Source organism: Manis javanica, chromosome 4 (genome assembly GCF_040802235.1).
Source record: "Manis javanica isolate MJ-LG chromosome 4, MJ_LKY, whole genome shotgun sequence".
Classification (NCBI taxonomy): domain Eukaryota; kingdom Metazoa; phylum Chordata; class Mammalia; order Pholidota; family Manidae; genus Manis; species Manis javanica.
Window position 1 is genome coordinate 76,890,734 of NC_133159.1, and position 26,775 is coordinate 76,917,508.

At 33.7% G+C, this 26,775-nt stretch overlaps 1 protein-coding gene across 17 annotated transcripts in view; it reads right to left on the bottom strand.

Moving 5' to 3' along the window:
• ZNF644 (zinc finger protein 644) overlaps positions 1 to 26,775 on the bottom strand; it is a 105,402-nt gene that overhangs the window by 73,233 nt on the left and 5,394 nt on the right. For 14 of the 17 annotated variants that reach the window (XM_017666257.3, XM_017666256.3, XM_017666255.3 and 11 more), the window contains one exon: positions 5,953 to 6,013. The exons of 1 other annotated variant lie outside the window; for it this stretch is intronic. In XM_017666257.3, coding sequence (XP_017521746.2) covers positions 5,953 to 5,996 — 44 coding nt within the window. In that variant the 5' untranslated portion in view covers positions 5,997 to 6,013. Of the gene's footprint in view, positions 1 to 5,952; positions 6,014 to 10,587; positions 11,815 to 26,775 lie in introns of those variants that run through there. 2 more of the 17 variants (XM_073234263.1, XM_017666265.3) reach the window with 2 other exon arrangements.

The window sequence follows — 26,775 nt, forward strand, 5'->3', positions numbered from 1 at the left end:
AGTACATGCTGTATTAAGTGCTGTAATATATTAACAAATAAAACAGACATGGTCCTTGCCATCTAAGAACACACACTATCACACCACTAATCATATTTTATTATAATTACATAGTCATCTTTTCTCCTGAGACTAGTAGCTTGTATCAAGTATGAGCTAAAACCAATTTAACTACAATAACCAATTACTAAAACACTGACTGAATCAATAAAACATTAAACAAATATTAACTGAGCACTGACCATCTGACAGGAAGGCCCACAGTCTTCAGCTTAACTAGAAGACCCTTAAAAGTTTCTAGATACCTGCTTTGATGGTCATCTCAAAATAGTGTATCAGGTCAGAAGACTTAGGTTCTAATTCTGTCTTGGCAATTATCTTCTTAACCTCACACCAGTCTCTTATTATTTACAAACCTCAGACCCTTAAGTGTGATATCATATTACTTAAATTAATGAGCAGCATAGAGTCTTTCACAGTATAATTTATTTCTTGGTGGGTTCAAAATCAGTTGTTAAAAAAGTTTGAAAAAGGAGGATAAGGAAACTTCAAACAGTTGAGTTCCTAAGCTATAGTGAATTATAAAGTTTCATACACTTAGTAAAGTGCCAGTAACCTTGACACCATGGGTATTTAGTTAAATGGAACTGTTTTACACAATAATTTCTGGAAATTAAAATAAGACCATTAGTTCATATCCCTTCTGTCTGCATTTCCCCAAGGTCATCCTACAGTCAAAATTCTATTCTTTCTTTCAGGGCCCAACATAAATATTCCCTTCCCTTTATGAAGCCTCTCTTGATCTCTTCCTTCAAATTCCCCCCTTAGTCTTACTATACTCTCCTACACATACCTGACAGTATTCTGTTCATGACTTTTAACATAATTAGCTATATGGCACTGAGAATTCTAATTATTGCCAATGCATACTTAATATATGGCATAGTGCCTAGAACATTAGGTTTCAATAAAGCTTACTGAATGCCTTGTTTTACCTAACAGGTTAGACCTATCACATATGGTTAAACTATAGCGATTGCCAAATTCCTGGGTCTGACAGAGCAGTTTTATGGTTTCCTGTTTACATGCTGGAATGACATTTGCCACTTAGCCTTTAACTGTTACATTGAAAACCACTTCAGATTTGGGTAGAAACGTTTATATTAAATACAGGCCTGGATAAGAATTCCTTTCAAGAAATAGACTGACAGCTTAGGTTTAGAACAGATCAATGCAGCCTACTTAACCCTTTAAACAACAACAAAAAAAACACAACACAGTGATACCAAGGATGAGTTTTAAGAGCTGTAGACAAAGAGAGATATAACATATTCAGAAGTACTTACTAGAACATACTAGAACAGAAGAACATACTAGAAAATATTGCACATACACAAAAACAGAAGTCCAAAAGAAGGCAATACCATAATCTTTAATAATAACTCAGGGAAAACTATCATAACAATGTCAAGGATTTTTTCAGCCTCCATTTTTTTTTTTTTTGGCTTTAAATCTACGAGTTTTTACAATTAAAGAATTCAAAAAAAGGACAACTTTAAAGCTGGACCTGAGACCAACAATTATTAACTTACTATACATGCTAAGGGCATAAAAAAAACATGCAAAGAAGTAAAATTTTCTAATGCTTGAATTGCAAGAGACAACAGATTTTGAGCAGCATACTACCAATCTAGATGTAATTCATATAATGCTTAGTAATGGCTTTTATTTTCCTTTTATCAGACTATGCTAACATCAGCTTTACATATATATGTAAAACCATATGTAGTTTATAAAACATATAAAACTGTTTTATAACAATAAAACATAAAATGTATTTCACAAAAGTATATAAAATCATATATATATTATTTATCCTAAATAAATAGTATGAAGGGAACAGCAAAAGCAAACAACTGGTTATTTAATATTAAAATATGAAGGTGCATTAATTTGTGGATTTAACAATAGAGGAGAAAAATCTTTGCACATTACATATTCACCAATGGAATTAAGCTATGATGAAGGTGACACTTCAAATCTTTGAGAAACCTCACAATTAATGAAATAAATGCACAGTACCACTTTTCACTGGTTAAACTTGCAAGGATTAAAACACAAAGGAATATTTAGCAGTGTGGGGAAACATATATTCTCAAAGCTGCTAATAAGAACTTTAAAAGGTACAATCTGAATGCAATTTTGTGATATGTATCAGAAATTAAAGTGCACATATACACTGACGCTACAATCAATTGCTACAAACTATTCTACAGGCACTCTGACACAACCCCAATGGGTGCAGCCAAGAATATTTACTGCAGCACTGCTTATACATACAAAAACACCTGAGATTTACCCAAGTAAGGAAACAGTTATAGTAAATGTAATGCATATATGAAAAAATGCCCAAGATATATTAGTAAAGAGAAAGATGCAAAATACATAACAGCTATTTTGGTAATCTATGGGAATTACAGTGGTGGGCAACAGGACAGTTTTACTTCTTATTTTAAACATTTCTGTACTATTTGCTCACATATATAAGCACAATGTGACTTTTATTAAAAATGTCAAAAATACTAAATGTTACTTGGACATATACTTGAAAAGGTTGAATGTACATTGTGTAATCTCATCTAGAATGAAGAGCAAATAATTTTAACTAAAAAGTTTTCTTTTCTACATTACAACAAAGGCAACACATCCGTGGTGCTGCTGAAGAAATTGAAGCAGAAAGAGGTTAACTTGGAAATTAAGGAAATTAAGCTAATGTAAGACAAACATTCCTAAAGAACTTTAATCCTTGGATTCAGGATTCCACAATATGAAAAAGCTTAGTAGCAGCTGACACTGTAAGATATTGAAGCACAAAATGAAAAAGAGTCTGAAACTGAGGTATACCTATTAGTCTCTGAGAAGAAAAATTACCTAAAATCTTTTAAATACATATAAGTCAAGAAATTGCAAAGTTAAACTCTGAATACTCAAAGTTTATCAATGAGAAAACTAAACACGTTTTAGATCCTGGATGAAATAAAAGAAATAACCAAGGTTCTACATTTGGTAAGAATCTGTCTCTAAGAAAATCCTTGTAGGGAGACACAAGCAATAGCATGAGATGGGGTCAGTGTCCAATTCTCTGTTCAAACTTTACGGCAGAAGCTACAGAGGAAAAGCAAAAATTGATCCCAATGGGGAAGAACCTTCTTTTGCTTTGGACTTGCTAGAAGGCATAAAAATCCCCCAGAAAAGATGGCAGCCAAACAACTAACCAAATTTCAAATATGGAAGAAAAAAAACTATAGTGTAAATGCTTTAACATTTTTTTAAAGTTCCATTTCTTAAGAAAGTATATTGTGTATATGTATTACAGATCTATAATAATAAAACAACATTTTTCAAAATACTTTTCAGCAAATAGCAAGCTTCCCAAGCTTTAGGTATTAAAAATGCTATCACAATTTCAGACTATGATTTAATTTCTTCCTCCACTCCAACAGTTTTTTACCCTCAGAAAAATAAGGAAAATTTTTCTTCCCTTCTTACACATGTGACCAGTCCTCCTAATCTTCTATTTGTATTAGTCTAACACATCTTTGAATATCTTTAAAGAAATAACTAGTACAAACTCACAAAATGAATGCTATTAGTATCAAACACTCTGATTTCCATAAAATGGATTAATGACTTCATTCGTAAAGAGTAATCAAAATCAACAACACTCAGTCTTTCTTAAGGTCTGAACTAAGAAGATTCCTACCTATTTTGTTCCAATTGAATTGAAAAACTTGGGGAATACTTCATTTCTTTCTAAAATGCCTATCATGCTACCTCTGTATTGTCCTCATTGGTTCCTTCCTACAGCCCAACAGCAACTGAAGTAACAATGACCCCAAACAAAATTATGATAAGAATGCATAAAAAAATTGTGGTGTGTTCATACAATGCAATATTACTCAGCAATAAAAAAAGAACTACTGATACAAGAACATGGAAGAAACTCAAAAACATATTGAATGAAAAAGCCAGATACAAAAGTACATTTTATAATTCTAAATACATAAAATTTAAGTGTCGCGTGCCCTGTCCTCGCCGGCAAGAACAGCATGCAACAACAGCAGGATTCTTCTGCAGAAAGCTTTATTCTTCAGCTCTTTGTGAAACAAATGAGTTGGGCAGGACCCAGAGGGGAAGGAGAGGCTTGCTTATATAGTTCTCATGCTCTGACCTGGTTGGTGCGGCTCCATATGCCTTATTAGCATAACCATTTGGTGGGTCTCATTGGTCCTTATGCCAAGGCGCAATTAGCATGTAGTTTAGTGGTGTGGGATGATTTGTCATTAGGAAGTTCGGGGCCTTCCGGCTGCCCTGCATGGGGCGCTATTTTCTGAGCGCGGCTGCCAACATTTAAGAACACCCAAAACTAAGCTATGCTGATAGGAAAATCTATTGCACTGGAAAGGGAAGACCACAAGAACTTTCCAGGAAAATGAAAATGTTCTACATCTTGGTGTAAATGGTAGTTACACATGTGAACATATATGTAAAAACTCAGTTCTGTGCTATAAATTTTACACATTTTACCACAGATAAAACTTAATAAAAATATAAATTATATATTAATAAAAAATTAAAAATGCATATATAATTGTAGTGAAATAAGATCAAAATATGCTAAACCAAGTCATCCCAGGAGCAGTATCTAACTTACAAGAAATCAGAATAAAGGTTCTAGTAAATACTGTATATTCAACCAGTATACCAAATCCCTATAAGACTTTAAATACAAGAAGTCTAGCTTCTTCTCCCCTTCAGGAAATATATAAACAAGTGTTCTTTATAATAAATGCTATAAAAATGAAGTACTTTTCCTAAAGAAAAAGAAATAGCTCAACTATTAACAAAAAAACGCAAGAATTTTCTACACAGCAGTATCTATCTTATAAGAGATACTATAAAAATTAGTAAGTCATGAGAACTTAACAAAATACAGAGCAGTAAATACTCTTTACACTACCACTGCTATTATTATTACATAATCAATAATAAAAAGGAAACACTGCTTCAAATTAAACCACTCATTCAGAATACATTATTTAACCACACATTACTCAACTACAGCACTTCTTATCAGAGGATTTTTTTTTTACTTTGAGATCAGCAAGTTTCTGACAGCTGAAACATCTGGTTAGGTTAGAGAAAGACCAAGTTAACTGCAAATCTATCCAAGCCTTCGTTTTAATCTGTTAATATACTTAAGTCATGTTCACTTACCAATAGATAGTAAATGTATCTTTTTAACATTTCAACAGTTTGTATTATTAAAAGTCATTCTTTCACATGCCAGACCAAAAGTACATGACCACAATTCAATTTTCTGAAAGTCAAATCTTAAAAAATTAAAGTAAAACAGAATGCTAAATTAGAAGTCATTCAGTCATACCCACACGAAAAATATTAAAACAATCATTTACAATTTTGTACATTATGTTAACATAAGTCACAATTTGGCAAATTTAACCTATTTGCAGAAGTTGCTTCATTAATGGAAAAAAGTAAAATTCACAAAGCGGACTACTCAATTACTGTAATCCACTAAATACAGAACACTGAAGCAATCCAGCAAATCTCTTACTGAACTGGTTTTAGAGTGGCTAACCCAAACACCAACCTGACTTTCTAATGTGTTTAATAGTCACTGGAAATAGAAAATTTAAGTTAAACTCAAAAAAGAAGGGAAACTAAGAACTTAGCTCTGTAACTTGAGAGTTGTATTTTTACACCCACCAAATCAACTGGACCAAGTGTATCAAAGTCAATTCTTCATATTTTAAGATTTTATTTAAAAACTCCTTGATTCTTGAATTGAAGGCACATTTTTAAAACATAAGTTTTTTGCATCACTCCTATTTTGACATGTAACACTTAACAAAGTAGTCTTCTACTTACCTAGATTTTGTCTTAGTAACATCTCGCTGCAAGAACAATCTCATTCGAAATTAAATCAAACCTGAAAGAATACATGTAAAGACCATTTAGTTTTTATTTTAGATCTGAATAAATATATCTATGATACACTATTAAATTAAAACTGCAAGTCATATTATTTTCTTGATAAAAAATCTATCCAAAAGTATTCAACTAACATATGATCACTTTAACCTTCAAGAAACTTGCTAAATACCTTTTATGAGGAACAATAATCTATTCAAATGAGAAACTTAAAATCAGATCTCTTTGAAAAAAATGTGTAATTTCCATTTGTTTTAGCAGTATGGCAATAGCAGTAAACTCAGTATTTGTTAGTAAAACACACACTTCTATGTACATCAATGTTTATCTAATACTATTATGTGCACACCAAAAAGTATGCCAAAAACTGAAAAATAAAAAAACAGTGTGAGATGACCTACTACACATGCTAAAGTGGCCATAATAGTGGTTAACACTGATTAAGCACTTAGTAAATTCCAGGGACCATTATTCTAGAGAATAGCATACATTGATACTCTCCTGCCTCTTCAATCTAGTATAATGTGACCTTCACCCCAACACTGCTGAAAATTTACTTGTCAACAATCTACCTACCTCTAATGTTATGATATTTCACAAATTTCTGAAAACTTAACTATATTCTACCTTGAACTCTAAACATCTCCTTCCCCTATCTGACACACTGGTTTGTTCTTCTGAATTCTTATTTTCAAAAAATGGCACCACCATATCTACTTCTGTTCTCACCTGGTTACCATAATTGTTCCCTTTCCAGGCTCACTATCATCTCCAAGTCACTCCTCCCTAAACTATTTAAGTAATCATTTTGCAATCGCTATTCTGAAGATGTCACATCTATGTTTCAAGTTCACTAGAGCTCATTAATGATCTCAGCCTTTCCTATCTATCCCCAATCTTTACTTTCCCTTTCTTTCTGTTTCTACCATACTAAACACATCAACTTCCAAAACAGTACCCATGCTCTCCACCTTCATGCCTTTTCACAAAGTGAACTACACCTACCTTCTATCTCTAATTTTGCTAATATCTTTTTACTGGTTTTTCAGTATTTAGCTCAGTGATGCTGGCAGAGCCATCTTTAATGTCTTCAGCTGTGTAAAGTTGTTTTTCTCAATTGCTATAATAACCAGTGATAGCTCTATATCAACCTTAACTGTTTACTTGTGTATTTTCTGAACTACACACATGTGGACACACTGAAGACAAGAATTCACTTATCTCATTTCAGGACTTTCACTGGATGGCACACAGTAAAAGCAAAAAAATTTTGCAATGTATCTCAAAATGTACATGGGGAAATAGAAGATAAACAAATGAAGTTGAGGCTACTGTGTTTAACTCACATTTTTAAGGATGAGAGAAAAAAATTCATTATCATCTGGATCCAGTAATGTTACTTTATGACATATTTACATCTAAGTAAAAACACAACTGACAAAAATCAGCCCATTGCAACCTTTTAGTGACTGAATTAATTAATTTTACTGATTATCAGTACAAAGATTTTGGTACTAAATGTTTGCATCCATACAGAAAATAAAGTTTGTGGACTATAAGCCCTAGACTAACTGAAACACTAGCTTTATAGCTTTAGCAGAAAAGAGCTGGAAGGGCAAATATATTTTTAATACTAATAACATCAATAATCTAGAAAAGTGGTTCTCAAACTTCAGTGTTTATTAGAATCACCCAGAGGGTTTGTTACAGAGACTACTAGGCCCACCCACCCTCACAATTCCTGGTTTGGTAGGTCTAAGATTAGAGCCTGAAAATTCACATTTCTAGTAAATTCCTAAAGTGATGCTGATGCTCATACTTCCAGGACCACTAACTGAGACCTAGAGTTTTCTGCATAATGTCCAGAAGAAGCAAGAATATTCTCTCTGCCACCCACTGCCATCAAATTTACCCAGTGGATACAATTACAAAGTTAACTATAAACCAAAGTGTGAACATTAAAAATCTACTATGGGTTGTTGACTGTGATGGGCTGAAAACCTATGCTGCAAAAGACATCCACACCCTAATCCCTGAAACCTGGAACTGTTTCCTTATATGGCAATATATGTCCTTGTATCCTTGCAGATGCCATTAAAGGTTTGAGATGAGATTAACCTAGATTACCTTGGTAAAGCCTAAATACAATTACATTCACCTTTATAAAGAGGAAGATGGGAAGATCTGACTATACACAGAAAAGGCAAAGAAAAAGCAGAGAAAGATTTGAAAACACTGGCCTTAAAGAATACACCCAAAGCCAGGAATGCCAGCAGCCAGCAGAACTGGGAAGAGGCAAAGGACAGATTCTACTCTAGAACCTCCAGAGGTAAGAATCCTTGTTCTTCCCAGTGGTACTGATTTCAGACTTTAGGCTTCCAGAACCATAAGACAGTAAGTTTCTATTGTTTTAAGCCACCTTGTTCATAGTAATTTGTTAGAGCAGCCAAAGGAAACTAATATACTAAGGATGGCAGGTTCTCTAGGAAATAAATTAAGAGCACTACTTAAAAGGTATCATGGACTAATTGGGTCCCCATGAAACTCCTATGTTGAAGCCCTAATAAACATACAAATGTTCATCTTTATTTGTAACAGCCAAAAGCTGAGGGGGAAATATCCAACAATATATGAATCTTCACATTGTATCTTTGCAATGGAGTAGGTAGGACTGAATTAATGATACATTCAACATGGGCAAGTCTGGAAATAATAATGCAGAGAGAAAAAATGTAGACAAAAATATTACATACTGCATAAGGGGAGGAGCAATAAATAGGAAATGATTACAAAGGGTAGAAGGGAACTTATCAGGGTAAAGGATATTTTTATTATTCTTGATTGTGGTGATGATTTCATGGATTTATACAGACATCAAATCTGTTCAAATTATACAAGTGATTTATATGTCAATTATAATTCAATAAATCTGTTTTTAAAAATCACAATATGCAAATAATAAGCTTGGGGGAAAAAAAGTCAAACCTCAAATTTAAAAATTAGAAAGACAATAATAATGAACACATAAAGAACAGTGTCTTTATAACCAAAAGAGTGAAAGTACAAATGAATCCTCTTTCAACACCTAACAACTGGTACTACAATTACCCTAAAATTGGTAATTCAGTGCATGAACAATGCTTCCAAAATCTCATCAGATATATCCTATGAAATAAGTATAACCAGAGTCATCTTCACTACTGAACAGATTGATGTAAATTTATACTTGCCCCACCTTCAATATTCAAGCGCAATTCCTGCTGCAATACAATGGGACTCAACTTAGAACTAAACAAACACTGAAAAAGCAACTTTACAGCATGAATCAAAAAGTTTGTCTCCAAAAATAGCCCCAAATCTGTACCACCCCATTATTCACACATTCTGCCATGAAGCTTTGCAGTTTCTCCCATTAAGAGGTGCAGTTTTCCCCACCTTTTTAAACTCTGGGCTTGATCTTAGAAGGAAGACAGGTAAGAATGCAGCACATGTCAGTTTGCCAGTTCTGAGCTAGGCCTCAAGAGACCTTGCACGCTTCTGCTCTCCTGGAAACCTGCCACCATCATGAGAACAAGCCCACTCTAACCTACTGGAGGATGAGAGGACAGCTCAGATGTCCTACCCCAGGCCATCTTAGGGAAACCAACCAAGCGCAGCAGAGCAACCTTCCTGATACGCTGCTGAATGCAGACTCATAGATGAGCCCAACCAAGACAGAAATACTGCTAGCTGACTCACAGATTTGTTCTAATAGTAAACTGTTTCAAAACCACCAACTTTTAGAATTTGTTACATAGCAATAGTTGACTGATACAGCAACTCTACCTTAAGGATACCATATAAATTATTCTTATCCCTAGAAGAGTTATTTTAAATTAACAATTGATCTAGAGCTCTTAACTTTTGAAAGCATGGGAAAAAAGAAATGGAAAAAAATCTTATTCTTTTTTTTAGCAGTGACTCTACATTTGTCAGTTTGTCAATCTCAGAGATACATAAACTGAGCAAAATCATTTTTACAAGTAATGTTACCAGTCAACTATAACTTTATGAAATTTTGTTGCTAGGCAGCTTTACTAGATTCAACCATGCAATGATAATTTTCAAGAGAACTCTAAAAATCTACGAAAACTGTTACAGAGCAATCTGCTATCATTCCTAACATTTCTTTTCCTATTTATATTAATGGCACCCTGACTGTCTTTTAAGGAAACACTCTTACTCAACGGTTAAAATGGTGCCAATCCTAGGCAGCTAGAACAAGGATGAACAAGTGACACCAGGCTGATCATTGTACCTTGTCCTCTTGGCCACACTAATTTGTTCATGGATGAGAATGTAGCCCAAACTGGGAAACTTGGAATCCTTCTCAAGATGTCTGCAAGTACTGGGAAAGGTGGAAAGAACAGCTATGACAATGATGTAGGTCAGAGCAGCCAGCGGCCACCTTTGGCATCTTGTGGAGATAACATTTAGGAATGAAGCCACCACAGAAAAAAATCGAAGCCGAGAGGCCAAGAGATAGAGACATCATCCTAATGATATCATATGCACCCATCAATCCAAACATACCTGAAATAATTGTAGCAGAATAGGTAATATTTATCAACCCTCCTACCAAGACCTACAAGAGAAATTGAATATAAGTATTAAAATTCATGAATTTGAAGGCACTGAAAAGCCTCACAGCTATGAAGAATGACCAGGCCAAAATCTAAGAAAAGATGGAGACCCTGCAGATATAAACCCAGCACTAGGAGATGCTTTTGCCTTGGGGTTATTTGAGAATCCCAATGAGGCAGCTGGGAACCGATCATTATTTCTGACATTGTTGTAGACCTAGGGGACCAAAAGGGGAGTGCAAGGTTCAAAAATGGTGGGAACCATACTATATGCTACTATTTGAGTTGGGACCCTAAGGGATTAAACTCTAGTGAGCCAGAAGTAAGTAAGTCCTTGCATTTCATTTACTGCAGTTCTACTTGAAGACACCTAGGTGGCCAAATAAAAAATTTCAATCACTAAAATACAAGGTAAGCCCAGACTGCTGAAGACACCAATTGTGGTACAAGCAAACAAAAATTATCTCTGGAAACAGATAATATGATTGTAGGTTTAGGACTGGAAAAGCACCTGGAAATTCAAATTCAGAGAGCATGGCAGTGAGACCAGAAAAAGGAGGGAGTGAAACAAAAATTCTCAGAACAAACTTTGCCCAAATCACTGGATACCTGATAAACTAGTATGCAACAGTGGAGAACTGAAGGTGCCAAGGGGGTGAAGTTGGCAGAGACCAGAGAGAAAACTATGCTTGGAAAACAGAGCTCTACTGAGAGTTTAATGCTTTTCCAACAGGGCGCATTCCTCTACTGTGCAGTTAGGGGAGCAGGAAGATAAAACCCTACAAGGGTGAAATCTGCAAGAATAGAACCCAAACTCAGCAGAACAGCTTGGAATTAGTGCAATTCCCCAGAAGCAAGAAAACCATCAGGCAAGCTTCACAATCTGACTATATACCCAACAATTCTCAGAACACTGACAGAATCCAGAGCCACTAACATATATTCATAATGCTCAGTTTTCAAGCAAAAATTACATTATGTATAAAGAAACAAGAAACCCTGATCCATACTCAGGAAAAAAAGAGGAGTCAATAGACATTAATTCTGAGTTCCCTGAATGTTGGAGTTAGATATAAAGAATTCAAAATAGGTATCCTAAGAACATTACAAAAATTAAAATATGTTCAAAGTTAGCAGAAACTATAAAAAAAGAAAAAGCTGAAAAATATAATAACTGAAATGAAAAATTCACTCAAAGGATGTGATTAGAGATGGCAGAAGAAAAAAATTGGTAAGCTCGATAAAGGCAAAAAACTGCCCACTCCAAAGAACAGAAAGTAAAATGACTTAAGAAAAATGAACAGCATCTCAGAAACCAATAGGGCAACATCAGGCAGCCTAACATAGATGCAATTCAACAACAAAGATGTATAGTAAGATGGAGCAGGAGACAAGAATGAAAAAGGTACAAAATAATTTTTGTCAAAGAAACAATAGCCAAAAACATCTCAAATTTGATAGAAAACATTAACTTACAGATCCAAAGTATCTCAACAAATCCAAGCAAGATGAACTCAAAGACCATACTACACACATACCACGGTCAAGCTCACAAAGGCCGAGGAAACCTTAAGAGCATCCTGAGAAAAATGAGTGGTTATATATGGCAACAACACAAGTAACAGCTAACATCAAAACAAGGAGGGGGGGAAGATAATGGAATAGCATCTTCTATATACAGTGACACTATCATTCAAAAATATACTTAAAAAAAAGATATTTTTCACAGAAACAAAAATTAGACTTTTGGCCAGCACACCAAACCAAGAGTTGTTTTTTTTTTTTTTTTAATAAGGTGGGGGAAGGAGAGAAGTAATAAAACTGCTTAACCCAAAAATGTCAAGGAAGGCAAGAAAAAGAACACAGCAGTCAGAATAAATAAAAAGTACTTAGTAAGATTATACATTTAAGCCTCAATACATCAGTAATTAAACGAAATTCAAACAAACTTTATAACTAAAAGAAAAGTATTAGATGGAATTGAAAGGAACACAAAAATACGGTGTACACATGAAACATCTCTAAAACAAAAGGCACAGAAAAAATTTAAATGAAAGGTTAGAGGAGGAAAATGAACCACACAAATAGGAGTTACAAGAAAACTAGTGTAGCTATGTTACTATCTATCAAGTACTTCAAAGCAAAAAGCATTTCAAAAGATATTAAGAAATAATAATGATAAAAGGTTCAACTCATCAGAAACATAGTACAATTCTGAATTTGTGCCCCTAATGACACAGATTCCAATATATAGAGCAAAAAGTAACATAAGACAAATCCAGAATTTAATACATCTAATTTAATCTAATACATTAATCTAATACATCTAATTTAATACATCTAATTTAATACAGAATTTAATACATCTAAATGAATATGCAGACATTAAATCAGTGGGGATGTAGTAAGTTTTGAACATGATTAACAAAACTGAACTTCAAGGATACATAATACTGCACCCAAAAAACTGCAGAATACACTTTTCAAATACACACAAAATATTTACAAAATCTGGCCAATAAATACAATAAAAAGGCACAATCACTTGTGGAATCAGGGAAATGGAAAATAAAATCACTGAGATACAACTACATACCCTCTAGAATGGCTACAATTAAAGATTAACAATACAAAGTGCTGAGGAAGATGAAGTGCAAAGTAACTTTGTGGATGAGATTGTAAACTGTTAATAAACATTTTGGGAAAAGAAGTTTTGAGTATCTTCTGAACTCCAACACAAATACACTCTAAAACCAAGCTATTAAACTCCTAGGTATTTACTAAATATAAATGCATGCATGTGTGCAACAAGAGACATGTACAGCAAAGTAAAAACGACCCAAGCTTCCATCAATAATGAAACTAAGCTGTGGGATATTCATATAATATACTGTACAGCAATGAAAATGAATGAACCCATTAATTACAACAGAGATAAATCTTACAAACAATTCAGGAAAAGGCAGGATCTATTTACATAAATTATATTAATAAGAAAAAATATACAGTTAAAAAATGTATTTTTAAATGGTAAAAATAAAAAGCAAAAAAGTGACTACTATAGAAGGTAGGATGTTAGTTTCCTAAGGAAAGGAGAGGTTTGGCTGGGAGGGGGCAGAGTGGAGGATCTGGCAATGTTTTAATTCTTGACTACAGGTTGATTAAGCAGTCATGTACTTTTGAATACTTAAGTTAATTTTTTTTTCCATGCACTCTTGTGAGTATGTTTTTCACAGTAAAGATGTTTCAAAACTAAACATACAGACACCTAAGGCTTTGAATTTTCCCCTAAGGGACTGACATTAACCTGTAGTATTTTTCACTTTGATTAAAGTTATAGAAATGTACATTTTAAAAACCAAATAAAGCTTGTTATGAAAAACAGCACAACCAAACACCCCTTCCCTAGCCCTCCCCCATTTTTAAACAACACAGTTATACAGTTATCTTGATCTCTCATTTTGGATCTGATGGCCTCCTACATATGAGATAACTTCACTCTCTTATATCCCTCTGTAACCTCCCAAAATTATACCATACCCCTACTTGTGGATGGCTAGTTGATTTTCTTGACAGAAGTGCAAAATCAATTCAATGGAGAAAAAGTCTTTTCAGCAACTGGTGCTAGAGCAACTGGATATACATGGGGTGGGGGTAAGGGAAGAACACCCTAAATCTCACATGCTATACCAATGCTAATTCAAAATGGATCATAGGTTTAAATGTAAAATTACTAATCCTACTGTAGAGGACAGAAGAAAAATCATCAGAATCTACAGCTAGGAAAAAAGTTCTTACAAAACTAAAAGCATGACCCATAAAAGGAAAAATTTGATAAACTGGACTTTATCAAAATGAAAATCTTGTACTCTGTGAACAATCCTGTTAAGAGGGTTAAAAATCAAGTGACAGATGTGGAGAAAACATTTATGAATTATATATTAACAAAGACTTGTATCTAAGAGAACTGTCAAGTAAACAGTAAGACATCAGCAAAAAGATCAAAATAAGGACATCTGAAAATCATCTCTTCCCATAAAAGTAACAAGAATGCTGGGCATTTTAAAATCATCTCCTCCATAAAACCAACAAAAATGCTGGCAAAAACAATCAAGATTTTCAACACTAAAGAAATTGACCAAAGGTTTGCAGCAGTCTTGGTAGAGTTTATTTTAGAACGTAGCTATATCTTAGTAAGACCAGAAAGACATTCTCCCATCCCAGCTCCATAGCTGCTTTGAAAGCCAACAGTCCACAAGCCTGGTGAAAACGAGCAGCCAGGCAGCTACCTTGAGAGGGTAGAGCACAGTGGGAGCTCTTTCACAATCACATGCCAAGAGGGCTATCATTGTTTGACCTGTCTGGTGGTTTCCAGAAGACCCCACTCCCAAAACTATCTTAACTTGATCTGGCTCAGATCACCCAGTGCAAAGAAAGTCTTCCCACATGGCATTTGTCAAAAATAATCAAAGGCAATTGTTTCATATTGCAGCTAGCTGAGACAGTGGATAAGAGTTTAGACAACAGCCTAACCAAAATGCTTAAAAAGAAAAATTGGGCTTAGAAAAGCTCCAATAAATTCCTGAGAATCTAGATGGTCACATGTATACACAGGGCTGTGCACATACTCAGAAAAGGCCTGAGAAGGCCCTAAAAGCCCACCTCTGGCTAACCAGGAAGCTCTGTACAAGCAAGTAAAAGGCAAGACAAAGTTACAAACTTCAAGGCTGAGTGCTGTAGGTGTGCCCCAACACACGGAGAACCTCTCAACAAATACTGGGAGACTTTCTGCTTCCTGGCATTTAAGGAAACCTCTGTCCAATTATTAGCTGAACACTAAGCTAACTGAGTAGACAAACTTCAGTGGCCACACATGACAAAGAATCTAGATTTTACAGAATGAGTACACAAAAAACACTAAATAAATACAGGAGGGGAGAATATCTGACTATCAGATCTGCCACATTATTTAAAATGTACAGTTTCAACCAAAAAAATCTGACAAGATGTTAGAATATATATATATATATATATATATATGGCTCATACACATGCACATGGCAGGGAAAAGCAGTCAACAGAAACAGTCCCTGAGGAAACTCAAGACATTGAACTTACTAGACAAAGTTCATAAATCAGTTGCACTAAACATGTTTAAAGAACTAAAGGAAATCCGTGTCTAAAGAACTAAAGGAAAATATGAAATGGATGTCTCAACAAATAGAAACTATCAATACTTAGAACTCATGAACAAGAAGAGAAATCCTGGAGTTGAAAAGTACAATAACTAAAATGAAAAATTCACTACAAGGTTTCAGCAGCAGATATGAGCAGGCAGAACAAACAGTGAATGTGAAGTTATGTCAATTGAAAGTATCCACTCCGAGGGAAAAAAAGAAAAGCAAAAAACAAACCCAAAACACAAGAGACACCATTAAGAATGCCAACATACACACAATGGGAGTCTCAAAAGGAGAGAGCAAAGCAAGGGGCAGAAAGAATACTTAAATAATGACTAAAAATTCCCCCCAATTTAATGAAAAATATTAATCTAAACACTCACAAAGTTCAAAGAATACAAGCAGTATAAACTCAGAGACCCACACTAACACACATCATAATCAAACTGTCAAAAAACAAAGATAATCCCCCAAAAAGCCAAGATACAAGCAATTTGTCTCATATACACATCTTCAATGTAATAGCTAATTTCTCATCAGAAACCATGGATGCCAGAAGGCAACAAACAGTAAGAAATACACAAAGTACTGCAAAAATAAGACTGTCAACCAAGAATTATATAACTACTTTTCAAGACATTCACAATAAAACCAGAGACCTGGTTGCTAGCAGACCTGTTGTACAAGAAATAAAGATGCTCTTATGAGTGAAATGAAAGGACACTAGACAGTAACTTAAATCTACCTGAAGAAATAAAGGGGATAGAAAAGGTACCTAGATAGGTAAATATAAAAGACAGTATAATTTTTAAATTTGTGACTTTTTCTTCTATCTGGTTTAAAAGATATATTAAGATATAATTTATATAAAAATAACAGCACAAAGGAAGGTAAAGGAATGGAGCAATAAAGGAGCAAATTTTTTTTTATATAATTGAAATTAAACTATTATTACTCTAACTAGGTGGAGAAGTTGCTCATTGTAATTCCTCGGGCAACCACTAAGAAAATGAAAATATATATATACTGAAGAAACCCACAAGAAATTGAAATGGTACTAGAAAATAATCTATTTAGGACAAAAGAAGGTAATAGAAGAGGGACAGAGGAACAATAACTGAAAAAATCTCAAGGCATACAGAAAACAATTGACAAATGGCAGATATAAATCCTCCTTTATTAAGTAATTACATTAAAGCAAATTAATTGGCCATTTCAATCAACAAGCAGACATGGGCAGAATAGGTTTAAAAAATCTAACTATACGCTATCTACAAGAAGAGACTCACTTGAAGTTCAAGTAAGTTGAACGTAAAAGGATGGAAAATGATATACTATGTAAACAATAACCAAAAGAGAGCTGGAGTGGCTATACTCTCATCAGACACAATAAACATTAATAAAAATATTGTTACTAGAGAACATTCTATAATAAAAGGGTCAATCCATCAAAAATTATTTATCAATTATAAACATATATATCTTTAACCACAAAGACTTAAAATATATGAAGCAGAAACTCACAGAACTGTAAAGAGAAATAGACAACAAAAACAAAAATTACTGGAGACTTTATATCACACTTCTAGTAATGCACAGAACCAGACAAGGACCAACAATGAAACAGAAGATTTGAACACTATAAACTAATTTGACTTAACAGACATCTACAGAACACTACACTAATCGACAGCAGAATACTTCCTTCTCAAATGCACATGGAATATTCTCCAGGAAACACCATATGTTAGGCCATAAAACAAGTCTCAGTAAGTTTAAAAGGAATGAAATCATACAAAGCAGTTCTCCAAACACAATGGAATGAAACTAGAAATCAATGACAAAAGGAAATTTGGGAAATTAACAAATATTTGGAAATAAAGTAACTCCTAAATAAGCAATAGGTAAAAAGAAGAAATCACATGGGAAATTATAAAATATGTTGAGTTGAAATCAAAAACACAATACACTAAAACTTATGGGAGGAAGTGAAAGCACTGTTTAAGGGAACTTTATGGCTAAACAAGCCTACATTGAAACCGATCTCAAGTCAATAACCTAACCCTCCACATTAAGAAGCCAGAAAAAGAGCAAACTAAACCTAAAGCAGAAAATAATTAATAAAGATTACAGCAAAAATAAATGAAACAGAAAACAGAAAAATAGTAAGAGAAAATTAATGAAACCAATATTTGAAAGCTTTCTTTGAAAACACTGAAAAACCTTCAGCTAGGCTGAACAACAAACAACAACAAAAAATTACTACAGTCAGGAATGAAAAAGCAGCCATTACTATCCACCTTATAGTAAGAAATAAAAATTACAAGAAAACAATAGGAACTATAGCAATAAATTAAGTAATCTAGGTGAAATGGACAGATTTGTAGGAAAAAACAAACTATAAAAACTGATTTAAAAAGACCAAGGAAATCTGAACATACTCTATAACAACAGATTGAGTGAGTAATGAAAAAACTTCCCTGAAGGAAGCCCAGAACCAGAGGGCTTCTCGGATGAAATCTACCTTTAAACCAAATGTTTAAATAATTGACACCAATCCTTTTCAAACTATTCCAAACAGTAGAAGAGGAAGACATACTTCAACTCTGTCTATGAGGCCATTTCATGCCAGAACCAGACAAAGATATCAGAGGAAAAGGAAACTACAGATAAATATCCCTTATGAATAAAGTCACAAAAATCCCCTCTATTACTTTTTTGTTTTTCTGAAGACATAAGGTCTAGATCCATGTCCTCCTATCTCTCTGAACTGGATATTCTTCAGATCTGATGCACAGCCACCTTCTTTGGATCTCTCTTCACCATCAGCCTAGGTTTTCGCTTTACTTCTTCCTTGTTCTGGCTCTTTCCTCCCTTTAATTTACCCCATTATTTAGAGGAAGCCCTCTAGTAACTTACTGAGATAAAGTACATGTGAAGTAAATATTCTAACAACCTCATGTTTCATAATTTTAGCCTATTCCCACACTTGACAGTTTGTCAAGGTATAGAATTAGTACTTTGGAAACAAGTTTCCTTCAGGATTTTGAAGACGATGTTCCATTATCAATTACTTTCCAATGCTACTGATTCCTCATCTTTTATATGCTCCACACCTAAAAGCTATTAGAGCTCCTTTATTTCTGGTGTCTGAAATTTCACCAGATGTACTTGGATGTGGTTCTTTTTTACACTTACTATGGTGAGCATTCTGTGAGCCATTTTGATATAGAAATTCAAGTTTTTTTTGCTCAATTATTCCTAAGTAAGTTCCTTCACCCAATTTCTCCCATTCTGTAATTCTTATTTTTCATAGCTTCAACTTGCCAACTGTGAACCTCTTAATTTCCTTATTTTCTCCTATCTCTTTGTCCTGCTTTATGGGAGATTTTCTCAAATTATATCTTTTAACTTTCTAAAATCTCTAAGAATTTAATATTCTAAATTTGTAACTCAATTTCATATTCTATACTTCCAATCCTTCTATTAACTATTGCATATTGTCTGTCTTAAGAGCTCCTTTGTTTCCTGAGGAACGCTCTATAGCATTCTTTCCTGTTTCAGAAATACAAATATCCCTTTACTTCCGAACTGTCAGTAACTTTTAAAAAAAACTTTCTTCTTCTTGAATTGTTGCTATTTCCTTCTCCTCTTTCATATTGTTGCTATTTCCTTCTCCTCTTTCATATTGGGGTTATCCTCAATGTTTAATGATCCTTAAGGTCGCATTTTAAAATGAAACATTTAAAAGTTTCCTAGAAATTCTGTGTTAATATAATGTGTGGGTAGGTGTCACTGTAAGATGCTCAGTCCTGGCCATTTCCCTGGCAGATCCCACCTGTCACTATCTGATGGTCTTTTTTCCTGATCATTAGTTTGCAGTTAACAGGATGAATCTTCCTATCTCACATCTGGGGTTGGGAGCCTGACACCCAGTGTTCTCTGAACTAGGAGAGGAAAAGAAGTGGGATATAATTTCCAGTTCAACATGCAGATTTCTACTCCTACTCAATTGTTCTTCAGGGTGACACTCTTAATCCTAGCTGTGCTCAGTATTCTAAAGTACAGAAATTCTCCCCCTTGAATAGCAGAGAAGAAACCTGAATAAGACAGGAGACTCAATCCTGGCACCATGAGTGTTGCTTACTTATTATTATAGACTTTAAGACAATTATTTCAGGGTACTTGTACCCAGGCCCCAATTCCTGCAGCGCCCCAGGGCTCTCCTATAGCACCAGTTCTAGGCCTTCCCCAATAACAGCTGAAAATGAAGTTTCTCAGATCTATGAAGTTAGTGACCACTGGTTGCTTTTCAGCTTCCAAAGTTTTACTTCTGTGATCAACTTCTCAGTTTTCCTTTCCTTGACATCCTATACCTTCTTTTATTAAATCATTATTATAATTCTAATAGAGATTTGATAGCAAAGTAAATGGTTGTTTAATCTACCATGTTTAAATGAACATTCATCTCATCAGCTTTGATGAGATGTCATGTCCTCACTGTTGTTCATTTCTAAATAGTATGAAATTTAAATTCAAGTTACAGTAGGACAGACTTTTCATCATCAAAGTAGTTACAATTATTTTGGCTTGAATATCTAATTTTACTATACTGTCATCAAAAAAATAATTGGCCTACATAATTCCTCACTTAAAATTTCAAATTCTCTTTGAGGCCAAGACAATTAAAAACAAAAATTCACAGGACTTTAAAAAGAATATGCGTTCTCTACTGGGAACTAAGTTTGCCACAGATTGAATAAAGTATATTGTTATTTAAATCTCTATAGCTTTAATTTTTGTTTACCTGACCTACTAAATTCTGAGAGGTAAATTAAAATCTAAAAAGACTGATGTTACCATTTCCCTAAAGAACCTCTATTTCCCATGTTTCAACGCTATTTGTCTGAGCTTAACACACAAAAGTACAAGCCTGGTATTTAGCAGTCCCTTTTATTAATTAAATTATTTTCACTTAAATGTCTGGGCTTAAAGGATTTTACTCTTTGCTAAGCATCAATTACACTTGGAAGTTTTATTATTATTTTTGCCGTTCCTTTATTTTAAACGTTTGTGACATTTTGACTTAGATAAAACTCATAAAACCACATGGCAAGAATTTGTAATCCAATTTGTAAAGGGGTGGGGGGATCGATCCCAGTTAAATTAAGAAAAAGCTTTTGGAAGGGTATTGTTAATCAAACCTGACAGGAAAGTTGGTAAGACTTGGAAAGTAACACCAGGAGATCAGACAGCAATATCACACTAAAGGACACCTACTTAGGATGCCATTTGTTTCACTGTTAGTGGCACTGCCACCATTAAGACATTCACTGACATAACATTAAGACTTTTGTTCCACCACAGCCACTGAAAATTATGTCTATCTCCTCCACCTCTTTCCTGTTTCAGCAGGATAAATGTACATGGAACAGTCAATTTGGTTTCTTAGTCCTATCCCTTTCAAACTGCTGCTTCCCCTGAGGCATGTAGTGATTGTTCAAGAAGTTGCTTTCAACTTTCAGAGGCCCACAGTAGCATACATAGGTAGGGATGCATCTGCTTCCAAAGAAGTCTGCAGCCACAAACAGGTATTAAGAGGCAGGGCTGGGCTTTCAGGCAAGCCTACTATTCCCATAACACTAGTTCATCAGGATTATCAGGAAATTTGATAATCTACTGTCCTCTTCTCACCCATACTATCTATACAGAAAATCCCACATTTCTGAGGTATAGATTATATTTCTATTTCCCAGTGATAATAGGGAACAACCTATTCTCCTTTAGCTTATTGCCTCAATAGGACAGAGTCAAAAGTACCTCCCTAATTTACCATGTTGTCAGAAACCTAACTTGTTTACTGAGGTTAAGCCTATCTTAGCTGTTGGAATGGTTAAAATGTAAAGCTGTTATATACTCTGGACTCCATTAACCCTCAAACTGTTCTATTATCTCTAAAAAAGGGACAAAAAGATTTTTTAATTATATTACTTCTATAACATTCTCATATTTTTCTAATTCTTCTATATTACGAATAATCTTAAGTCTTACTATAAGACACAGAATACATTCAATCCAAAAGCTCTTAAAAACTCCAGTGAAGAAAACATTTTACATTTCAAGTATCGAAAAATGCTATTACTCAGAGGGCTATATCTTAGGGATGTTTTTTTCCCCTGTAAAAGCAGTGTATTGGAACTGTTTCTTAATTTTAAAACAAGTATCTATTTTGAAATAAATGTAAATATTGATAGTCCAGATTATTAATTTTTATTATCTCCTGTTTTCCCACCAACTACTACACCAATTAGAATGTCTCTTACGCCATGGCTAAAGTGTACTATAACTCAAAAGATAGCATTATAATTACAAGCTCTTTTTACTATTTATCTCGAATACTTTTAGTCAAAAGTACTAGCAACTTGGAAATACCACTACAGCATAACTTTCTTGGGTTTTACTTGGTTTTCAAATTAAACTTTAAAACCTCATCAGTATTTTTATACAAAGAAACAGAGTACCTTAATTAGTTAATAACTTATTTGCAAACCACATGTTCAATTAAATTTATTTTCAGTATACCAGAAAAGAATTTAATTGGTCCATTAGTCTTTTAACTTTGCACTACAAATTCAGGAGACACATAGTTCACATGCTTTATTCTAATACTACCCATCCTTCCTCTTAATATACCCTCCCCCAATAACCACCAAGGTAATTTCTAACTGGCCTTCCTCACTTCAGTCTCTTCTCTGACTGCTAATCTTTCTTTTCTTCATGTAGTACTGTTCAGTGGGCTTTAGAACTCCTTATTTCTAATTCAAACTCTCTTAATTTTTCCAACTCAGGCCACAACTTACCAACTTTATTTTTCATTACATTCATTTAAAGTAGACACTCCTTCAAGGAAAATGCTTGTATTCCACAATTCCTTCTCTGTGATTTTTAACATGACTTTCCCCCAGCGGGTAATTCCTTCCCTCTCCAATCTATACATACTCTTTAATCTAGATAAAAAGTTTTTGTCAAGAAGCCTTATTAATTCATCCAATCTTCTATATACCATTCATATTATTTTGTATCAGCTCAGTAATTCAAATATTTCATTATTAAATGCTCTTTGTGTCTTAGATAATGAGTTTTTTGGAACAGGAACCATATCCTTTGTTCTACATATTTTCGTTCTTACCTCTAGTGAGGTATTAAATGAATTTTGTAAAACTAACACAATTAAAACAAGCACTGGTTAGGGAAAGTACAACCACACAAACAAGGTTTTTCTGAATACAAAATATCAAATCTCCCAAAGCTAAACTCAACTGTAACATCCATTTTTGTCAAAACAACACAAAAATAGAGAACATACCCTTAAATGTATTTTTCTACACACAGAAATCAGCTCTTAAAGTTCTTAAAGCTGTTAATAACCTTCTTTCTAATTGTCTTGTGGTTTTCTTAATCTAGCCCCCAAAAGATATTCTATAAAGTCTTACTATTTTATAGTTGATAAATATATTTCCAATGTCTAATTTTACTTTGGCCTTCTATACTTCATAAATACAAAACCTACATAAGAAATGGTGACACATAAGGTTTTATTTCTTCAAGATAACTATTAAGATTCTTGGAGCAAAAGTATATTAAGCAAACTTATTACAAATTCAAAAAACACAAAAGCATTCATAATTCAAACATAAGAATGTATTTTCATGTCAATTTCTGAACAATTTACAAACATCTATTTCTCAAAGCTATATAAAATATGAAGATACATATTTTCATTCTTATGTACTTTTTACAACTTTATTACAAGCAATACATATTTCAAGAAAAATACTTTCTCCCAAAAGGACCAATTGATATACTACAATAAGATGTTCACTGTCATTATTTATGAAAAACAATGCTATTACCATTAATTTCATTTGAAAAAGAAAACAAATTCAAGAACTAGAAGTAAAAAATCATGATTAATAATTTCATTTTGGTTCTCATTTTATAAATTGACCTTTATGGATTTTAACAGTTGAAACTTTTGTGTAACTGTCCTTAAGGTAATATTTTACTTCTTTACACATAAATGTCAAAATCTTTCTGAGAGTGGATATTTACCTGTAAACAGAAGTATATCAATTTATTTCTACCCATACAATCACAATCAGAAATACACAAATACCTTCTTAAGTAACCTGAAATGCCTGAAAGCTAACTTACATAATGCCTAGAGGCTACAATTAAAGAGGCTCCAAAAGGGATCTATATAAGGAGGCAATCCAATACCTCTTCTACCTTCTTGGCTATTATGCCTAGGGAATACGGTAATGGAAGCAAGCCAGACAAATATGTTATCTGGGGAAACAATTCAAATCTCTGCATTCTAAACAAATTTTCTTGCCATAAAACTTCTCAAAGATTACTATTAATGAAAACTAAGAAAATTCTCTCTCATCTTGGCATAAACCACACTGGAAAACAACAGATGGGCAACAGTACCAACTACCTATCATCTGATATACCTCCAAATTCACACAACAATGCCAAACAAGGACAGAAAAGAGTCAGATTCAAGCACCAAATCTCACTACTTTTGGAAAGAATTGACATAAATGCCAAGTTAATTCAAAAGTAAGCCAAACTCCTTTATGGTGACAGAGGTCAAAACAGTGATTGCTTCTGTGAGGGAGAATTCACTGAAAAGGGCACAAGGTACCATTTTCAGTACAGATAATGTTTACCTTAATCTGGGTAGAACTTGCCTTGGTGTATTTATATGTAAAATTTCACTGAGTTGTACTTGTAAGATTAATGCACTTCACTGCATGTAAGTTATATTTAAATAAAACATTTAAAAGTAAGTCAACAATAATGAGCAAATCTAAAAACTTTCTCAATTCTCATCCTTTTTAATGTTGTTAATCACAAAACACCAATCTTCCCTAAATGCAATTCTCTCCCCTTTAGAAGACCCACAAAACATTGTCAGTACTCTTCCAGCATCTTCCTTATTCTGCCTCATATTAACTTAAACATTAAGTGAACATGCAGCCAGTGCTCATGTACAAGACATGAAGCAGGCACTCTCCCATATGTATCTCTCTCACACACACACCATACAAAGCAAATTCCCTAATCTGGATTTAAACTGCTCAATTACCTGCTTTCAAATTGTATTTCCTATTTTAATCCCCATCTCTTCTTTTCAGAAATGTTCTCCTCCAGGATACTCTTTTATCAGCAGTCTTTTAAGGCTCAGTTCAACTTTTACTTTATCCTTTCTTCATTCATATACAGTACTATCTATATCTGCAGTGTCTAATACAGCAGACCCTATGTGACTAGAGAGCACTTGGAAGTCTGGCTAATCTGAACTGAGATGTGCTTTAAGTTCATTAATAACACTGGGTTTTTAAGACTGGGTGTGAAAAAAAATGTAAAATATCTCAATCATGCTTACATATTGAAATGATAATGTTTTGGATATAATGGATTAAATACATTAATAAAATTAATTTTACCTATTATTTTTACTTTTTAACATGGCTATGAAAAATTTTTCATCACATTTGTGACAACATATTTTCACTGGGCAGTGCTGACCTATACAATCTATTTATAAATGCTCCACAAGTCTTTTAATACACATCACTCACCCAGCAAAAGCATAAGGATTCAATATTAAGTTTTTTCTTTTATAAATTAAGTATTATTGTATTAGGAATCAGTAATAGTAACTAAACAGGATCTAAGGGCCTATTTAATTTTAACATCACTTTTTAAAGAATTTTAATAAGAAGCTTAAAGCTTACACTTCAGAGTGTAATAATCTAAGAAAAGTTGTACTCAGATAGTTATAAATTGGTAACATAAACTACATTTTACATATATGCAATTTTGAGTTACTAAATGTCATACCAGAAAGGGCAGTATTAAGCCCTTAGTATTTCTAATCCTACAGTTATCAATCTTATTAAACGAGATTATTTTTCATCTGAGTCACTCAGCAAAGAAAAAGGCAGCTTCCATTTTGACCAATGTTGTTGTACCAATGTTCAGCAGCCAAGACAACGAGCCTTTATATGGTGGTATCAATAAACAATGTGGGCAATAAGACAGCACTTGCAATAAGGGTAGACAGGAAAATGCTTTTTTAACATTAAGTTTTATAAGTAGGAGGTAAAACTTACAAATTATATAATTAAAGGACTAACATATAGAAAGAACAAGAAGGCAGAACAAAAAGGTCTTATCTACAGAATCACGCAAGATACACCTAAATTTTAAACTTGGCTGCTCTATTATTTACTATCTATGTGATCTGAGTTTTGTTTCTTTCCATGTAAAATGGAATATATACATTACAGTATTATTGTAAGGAACACATGTAGATGCTTTATTAATGTCTCATCTCCCTTTCCTTTCCTACTAAGTTACATAACAGTGATAAGATTATGGGTGACTTCCCCCCTTCATTTTCCAAACTGCTGAAAATATTTTTAAGCATATAAGAAACTTCTAATTTTTTATGCTCACACCTTTCTTCATGTAAACTTAAAATTACTTTTACTGGGCTGCCTTTTCCAATTTTCTTTAAATTGTTCTGGTGGTGGAAGAGGTAGATGGTAGAAGAAAAATTAAAGGAGGAAGTACTTTTAAGACCATACCAGCACAAACACAAAAGTGTGGAAAGGAAAACAGCAAAAGGAAATGTTGTTTGAGGAAATTCCTGACTCGGACTAAGTAATGAGGAAATATGCCTCTCTTCATTCTCGTTAATTTGAAACCACTTCTCACTCTCACCTGGGGTTTATTACAAATACACATAGCCACTCACCCTTTTCTCTCTACTAACGGTCATCACCAGCTGCATGGAAACAATTCAAGAGAGAGTGAAGAAATTTAGGATGTTGTAACAAAGACAAACCAACACACTTGTTGGGAAATAACTTCACTAAAATGTA